The sequence below is a fragment of the Cryptomeria japonica genome, chromosome 5, assembly GCF_030272615.1.
Source record: "Cryptomeria japonica chromosome 5, Sugi_1.0, whole genome shotgun sequence".
Taxonomy (NCBI): Eukaryota; Viridiplantae; Streptophyta; class Pinopsida; order Cupressales; family Cupressaceae; genus Cryptomeria; species Cryptomeria japonica.
In genome coordinates, this window is record NC_081409.1 from 233,523,163 (window position 1) to 233,531,080 (window position 7,918).

The 7,918-nt window shown below is 30.9% G+C and overlaps 1 protein-coding gene across 1 annotated transcript; it reads right to left on the minus strand.

Annotated features, from left to right (window-relative positions):
• Nucleotides 1-1,027: 1,027 nt before the first annotated feature.
• LOC131029075 (uncharacterized) lies at nt 1,028-2,366 on the minus strand. Its single transcript, XM_059220531.1, has 5 exons — nt 2,104-2,366; nt 1,909-1,972; nt 1,394-1,464; nt 1,199-1,305; nt 1,028-1,064 (listed from the first exon to the last, which is right to left on the minus strand). Exons 1-5 carry the CDS (start codon nt 2,332-2,334, stop codon nt 1,028-1,030), a joined length of 510 nt encoding a protein of 169 aa, XP_059076514.1. The 5' UTR covers nt 2,335-2,366.
• Nucleotides 2,367-7,918: the final 5,552 nt, after the last annotated feature.

Below are 7,918 nucleotides of genomic sequence, written 5' to 3' on the forward strand. Positions count from 1 at the left end.
AGTATGGTGGTCTCCTCTTGTTTAGTTGTCATCTCTTTAATTTCTAGTCAAAAGGGGCTTGATGTGGGGATGTGACACAACCATGGTTACTTTTATTCTTCCAATTCATTATAATTTCAAATTAAACGAAAACATAACAATTCATAGACTTTCAACTATCTAAATCGTGTATCCAATCAAATCAACAAATCTTTGTATGTCTAATGACTCAGTCCATATTATATATACCATGATAACAAGTCGTAATTAGATATTTGATTCAAAATCTACCATAAAAAATAATATATACCATGATAACAAATCGTAATTAGATATTTGATTCAAAATCTACCATAAAAAATAATGTTCTCTAACAAGATTAGACATAAATATGCTCAAAACTCCTATTGCTTGAACAACATTTAATTTAATGCTAACCATTGTACACATCAAGACAAACATTAGATATCTCCTCAAAATTATCATATGATTTGGGAAAGATATTTAAATTATGCTTAGTGACATCGAAAACAGTATACATGAAACTTTCTTTGCTCCAAGTCAAAGAAGTTGAGAATTTTCATAAATGTACAGAGCTTTCTGAAGAATTTCCTTTCTCCTCTCTGTGCATTGAAGATGGATCAGATTCACAAAACAATTTATGTTTCACTTCATAAAGCTTTCTCTGAATATTTTCAAGTTTCTGGCTATAACATGCAACCTTTGATACAAGTTCGCTGAATTCTTGTGAACTCTCATCACCAATTTCCATAGGAGAAACCTTATAAGAACAACAGTCAACCACCATTATTGCTTAGTTTCAACCATGCCAAATGAAATTTGTAACATATTCAATGCAGTTAGAATTGCAACAAGATTTGAGGGTACCTGCAAATTTGTATTCATTAGCCATGTTCCACTCATCATCAAAGCTTTTTCTGCAGCTTCCTGGGTACCAAATTCAATGTTTACCCCTCTGCATTACAGTCAACAAGATCAAATAATTGTCTATTAATTAATGATAATGAATATCTAAGCATGAACAAGATCAGATAATTGTTCTAAGAATTAATGTTACTGAAAATCTAAGCATGAACAAGAACAGACCATGGTTTGGGACAAGAACATATGTAGTTCAAAAAAAGAAATACTGTTGATCTCACAAATTACCATGTTGGATTGAATATTAAAAATAACATTATGATTAACAATTGTATACCTTCTTGGCAGGCAAGGAGAAAACGGTTGAAGCATGGTCACATTAACCACTTCTCCACACTTCATGAACTGATTCCTCAAGTCCTCTTCTGTTGCCTCACATGGAACCTACAACATTTCACAGAATAAGCACCTACTCTGAAAGCTTGAACAATGAAAACTTCTGCAATAATTATTGAAAAACAGTAGTGTTTACATTAGATACAAAGACTGTCATTTCTTCACAAGCCTCTCTCCTTTTTGGGACACCTTTAAAGCCATGAATTTCTGTGATCAACAGAACCAAATATTGCTTAAAACCTAAAGATAAGCAGATATTGATACTATGCATACAGGGATCTGACTGATGTATATTGTTCCATGAAAGATGAAAAATGAACAATTTTAAAATTCTTTTTTTTTTAATCGATAAAAGGCATTGTCAGATTAATATATTAATTCATATGGAAGATTACAGCATTAAATCTCAGATTTCCAAAAAGTTCAGAGGGTCTAAAGACAGACAATATGAAACTATATACTTGAATATACACAGAAAAGAAAAACCAACTTTAAAGCCCTCAAAAAATTTCTGGACTCGGATTAGACATAGAGTTTAACTTAGAAACATTAATCCTTATGAAAACTCGTCGAACTTTCAAAAGTATTTTCAAAGTTTAAAGCTACGAAAATGAAAGCCCTAAAATTGATTTTAATAATATAAAAAAATACCATTTTCTTCAGTAGTTTGTGCTTTAACCTTCTTTGAATGAGGGGCAAAGGCTTTGCCATGTCTCTGCAGTAAAATCAAGCCAATAATAGGTAATTTCTTTAAAAAAAAGCCTTGACAAAATTTCCCATCATTGTTGTTGTAAATCCGTTGCATTATACTAGATATGATGATTTAAGAGTTGCTGATTTTTTCACCTCAGATAATGATTTAGCTGCAGCAAATTTCATTCCTGACAGAGGTGTTGTTTGGGCTTTTTTGAAAACAGATTGTGGAGCAGATGCAGGGCTTACTTTTCTTCCAAATGCTGTCATTGTTTTAACAGGAGTATTTTTCATTGTGAAATTGGATATTCCAGAATTGTTGTGGGTATTTTTGCTGTTAGATATGGATGTTGAAGCGCCATTATGAGTTGCGGAAGTATCCATATCCAACTGAAGAACAGTTTACAACTGATGAAATTAATAAAGAACTGACTTTTGATTTACAATGACATTGTGGATGTGAAGGTTAAATATATCTCTTGAATCGTAGAGAGAAGGGAAGCGTCTCGTCAGAATAATATATTAGCTAATTATTATTTATGTCTATATATATAAGAATTATATGAATTTAAAATATATTTTTAATAGTAACCTATTAGTTACATGTATATAAATAATAAATAGGAAATTTAAAAAGAGTTAGGCAAATAATATCATCAAGGATATAAAGTCTCTTTTTATTTCTTTCATTTGTTAATTAATTACATTTTTAGGAATATCGCTTTCATAATTATATTAAAATAAAAATAAAAATTATAAAATAAGTTACTAATGTATAGTAGTGAAAAGTATATTCTTCGTATTTTATGTTTGTTTTGTATTCAACTTGGTTGTTTGTTTTAAATGGAATGATTTAGTATAAAAATTTAGTATTTTTATAGAATTATTTGCATGCAACTTGTACCTCATGAGATTTTGAGTCGCTATCTTCTTATGGTCTAAACCAAACCCCTATTTCCATTGTCCCTTACCCTAGGTCAAACATATAGGAATAGATTTTAACTTGATTTAGAAAAACAAGTAAATTTCTTATAACCAAACTTTGAAAATCAAATTAATTATATAGTTGAGCTAACTTAATTCGAACTAGTAATTGTCTTTCAACACAATCACATAAAAGTTGAATTTTTGTGCCAAGATGTTGTATAAAAGATCAAACTTTAATTTCTTTTTAGTATATCCATGATTAACTATCTATCATGCATCACTTAAGTATTTAGGAGCATTGTATTAACATTTAAGATCATTAGGATAACATAGGAATGTGCATGGTTGTTTGAGGTGTCTTAACTTTTTTTTAAAAGCATTAAATCAGCTCAAGGGTTTGACTAAGCAAATGAATGAGAGAAAGTAGTCTCCAATGTCTAGCACAACAAAATCTAGTTGTCTCTATTGACACTAGCAAGTCTACACATTATAGGTGAGCATGTCTTTGAGAACTAAGAGTGCCTAGATTGAAGTTGCAAAAAAAGGTTAGATATGTAAATTTGGGATTGAAGGTACATATGCATACAGATGCAATGACCAGTTCTATAATTATATGATTGAACCAAAGAAAAATGTAACTTATATAGCTATCTAGAGATCTATCAAAGCATTACAAGTTTTGATCTAATGATAAAGAGTAAGATCAAGAATCATTAAGCATAGTCTGTAGAACAATATCTCCACATCTTAAATGAAATTGAGTACTTGCAACTATTTTGTCAATTATGCAAAACATCTTATGCAATATTATTGTATTATTTCCTTTATCTAAGTTGACTTTTTACTATAACTCTATTATTGATTACCTTGAATAATTGAGAGATAATATTTATTTATTTTCACATTAAATTTTATGGATAATTATATCAAGAGACATAACTACAATGCCAAAAAAGAGGCTATTGACATCCTTTTCTCATTATTGGATAGAAAATATCATACCATATTAGTTGAAAAAATAGATAGATATATATCACTAGGCATTAAAGGTAAAAAGGGTAATTATATTAATTTTTTTCTGAATTGTATGGGTAAGTGTATGGAAGGGGTCGGGGTTGGTAGGAAATCAAGTATAAAAATATTATAAATACAAATTTACATCTTTTCAATTTTGACTTTCAAGAAGTCACAAAGAGGAGTTGGTTATGCTATTTATATAGAGATTGCTTACAAATTTGCAGGGTAAGTAATTGGCATGATGAAGGTGTTTGTGCATATAAATGAGATATAAGTTTGACTCAAAAGGTAATTTGACCTATCTAGATATTTTAGGACAGTATATAAGATAAATAGGAAATGACTCTTCCTGTAAGTATCCACCAAAAGGGTCTCATATATAAAATTTATGTCACTTGAAAATGAGAATAATTTTTTTAATCTTTTCTCAACCATTTTATTTTATTTTTGTTTAAGTTTAATTTGTGTCTTATTTATAGGATTGTAAAATGCTAACACTAAAGAAGAATTTTTCAATTTTGATGTGTAGAAATTAGATGGATGAACAATTATATTTCTAGTTTCTTTTGGTTATCTATGCATAATTATTTAATCATTTTTTATCTAAAATAAAAAAATGAAGTAGAAAATGACCATGTATTCACATCAAATAATTACTCTTAATTTTACCTCGATTGTATTTATAATAATAGGAATTGATATTATATTATTATAGCACACACATATTTAAATATATTTTATTTTATAGTCTCATATTAAAATTTATTTTAAAAAATTCACTTAAAGTTGGGTGTAATAGTGATGGGAATAAAAAATTTAGTTCAACATATTAGGAGTATAAATAAATATCTCTAAAATTTCATTAAAAAATAGCTACTAAGATATATGGCAAAAGGGGGATATTTTAATAGGAATTGTATATCAGCAAGGGTAGTAAAACATTTAGTATGTACATTATATAAATGATGTGAAGGATATTATTTTAGGATATCTATTATATAAAATTCCAAATTCTTGAGCCTCTAGGGGGTCTCTTGTATTGAGGATTAGGATGGGCTCACCAGAGTCAAGATATTTCTTTATGAGAAATTTGACCCATTTTTTATTACCCTTGGCATACATATTCCAAACCATCTTGGCCCCCATGACCATATTCATGATACCGAGTTGTTTAAGTCCTACACCTCCCATTGATTTAGGTTTGCATATCCTATCCTATGATAGCAAAGGGAATTTCTAAGTGTCACCCAATCCATTCCAAAATAATATTCGTATCATCTAGATCAAAATATCCTCCACTTCTTTTGGAATTTTCATACATGACATAAAATAGATTGGGATGACAGATAGGACTGAAGTAAGCCATTTTTATTTTCACATTTCCATCTTTTTCTTACATCTGTTAATTAGATTCTCCCAATATCATTTTTTGTTAACACCAAAAAATTAAGGCATACCAAGAAACCTACCCAAAAATTTTGCAACTTCCAAATCAAGGATTCGAGCAATGTCCACTTCTAGCCTAGGTTGGAAATTTAGGAAGAACACCTCAGACTTTCTCCAATTGATATTCTGGCCTAATGCTTTATTATAATCATCCAACATCTTCTTGATCATATTAGCTTCCACTCTACAAGCATTCTCAAATAATATGGTGTCATTAGAAAATTGTTGATGCATTGCAGCTTCAACCCCAGGTGCCACCATAATGCCCTTCTATCTGTCATCTGGCCCATCTTGTAAAATATTCCTACCAATAACTTATGGCATTATAATAAATAAGAATGGGGATAGTGGATTTACTTTCCAAATTCCCTTGGTGGGTTCAAAGAACCCTTGTGCAATACCATTAACAAGAACAAAGAACTTTGGAGAAATGATACAACTTCTAATCCAATCAATCCACTTGTTGGCAAACCCAAATCTTTGAAGAATTGCTAAGAGGAATTATTTGTCCACTAAATCATATGCTTTCAAGATGTCTAACTTGATGACTATGCTTGACATTCTGGTCGTTCTGGCAGTATGTATGGCTTCATAAGCCACAATGATTCCCTCTACAATAGAACACCGTGGAGAGAATCCACTTTGCTCCTCCGAGATGATTTTGTGTAGAATATTCTTTAGTCTATTAGTAGTTAGTTTCGTGATTACTTTGTATATGGTGTTGCATAAAGCTATCCATTTATAATCACCCATGCAAAGTGCATCCTTCTTTTTTGGAATTAAGGCTAGAAAGGTGTGATTCAAAACACCTAACAATGTAGTCTTCTTTTTGGATTCTTCAACAGATTTTTGCAAGTATTCTCCAAAAATTTCCCAAAGGTTTGATAAAGGTTGTTGGGAACCCATCTAGACCAGGTGCCTTGTCTGGGCCAAGTTGGAAAGTGGCACTTCAGACTTCTTCCAAAGTGATACATATATACAATTTTACATTATCTGCCTCATTAATAACTGTTGGAATATTGCTCAATATATCCATCCTTTCCCTCTCATGATCTTGAGTCCTATGATTGAAGATGGACTGAAAATAATTCACCACTTCTTGATTTGCTTTTACAATTGATTGAGTCATGGATCCATCCTCTTTTTTAACTTCCACAATGCGTTTTTTACATCTACTAACAGTATTCGACTTGTGAAAAAACTTAGTATTCTTGTCCCCCTCTTTGATCCATATTTCTCTAGATTTTTTCCTCAAAAAACATTCTTCTCTGGCCATAATCTCATCCAATTCTAATTCCAACCTCTTCTCTTGCTCAAATTATTCTGATCTCACACCATGATTGATGATTTTATCATTAAGGGCTTCCAACTCCTTCACAATCTTATCCTTTTCTTCAAAGATATTATTAAAATTCTCTTTGTTCCGTTATTTGAGTCTACTTTTTATGTGAGAAAGTTTCTTGTTGAATAGATACAATTTTCAATGATGGCCCAACTTGACTTCCTTCCACAATTTTTGAATTAGCTCACCTAATGATGAGTCCTTAAGCTACATGTTGTCAAACTTGAATGGGCATCCATCTTTGGGTTCCTCCAGGATAATGATCTAATCTTGTGAATGGCAAAATCTCTGCCTCAAAAGAGTGCAGGGCATTGTCCCACTCTCCCCAAAGGAAGAAGTGATCTAGTTTATATGCCTGTGAAATTTTTGTATTAAATATTTTGACTCCATAATTGTAGATTTTTTTATTAGATCTCCTCATGTTCATAGATTTTTCAAAATCTAAATTTAATAAAATTTAAGATAGCATTTTCTCTTCATTGACTTTATACACGTGGTGGGAGGTGAAACTTCTATATCTTTAGTTGCTTCATCTATTGAGTTACACACATGTAGACACCTGAATTCAACTATTTGAATTTATTAAGTAGGTATCTTTAATTCAGTTCATCTTAGCCTCATTCTTCCTATGCTAATATTTAATTAAGTATTACTTTCTTCATAATTAATGTTATAATTGATTATGTTTCTAACTATTCTTCTAAAGTTTGATTGCTAAATTAAATTCAACCTTAGTCTAAATTCTTAAATTCTTCTAATACCCAATTAGCTAATTAATTCCTTAACAAATTATCTAATTCTTTCCTTAACCCTCATGAACATTTTTTTAAATTTAAAATTGCCCTCAAATCCTCAAACCTCCATGTGGCATGCACATGCCACTTTCCCACTTCCAACTCAACATATGACCAAATATTTTATTTGGTGCTCCCACATGTGTAAGATTGTTCTTCCCAAAACATTTTCCCATTTTCTCCATTTGCCATATTTCCTTTCTTAGACCTCTTCCATTTTGCCGCTTTTATTTACACTTGTCATCTCCTTGTTCTTCCCAAGGTATACTCACACATATGTGGGTACACCTTGTTACAAGGTGTATGCCCTTGGTCTCCTTGTGTTGTGCAATATAATGCTTATGTTTGTGACATGGTTTAACTGCCTCCTATGGATTCATTAATTCTTGTGGTTGTATCAAGTATTAACAGGTCAATGTTTTGGTGCAACGACAACTATGTT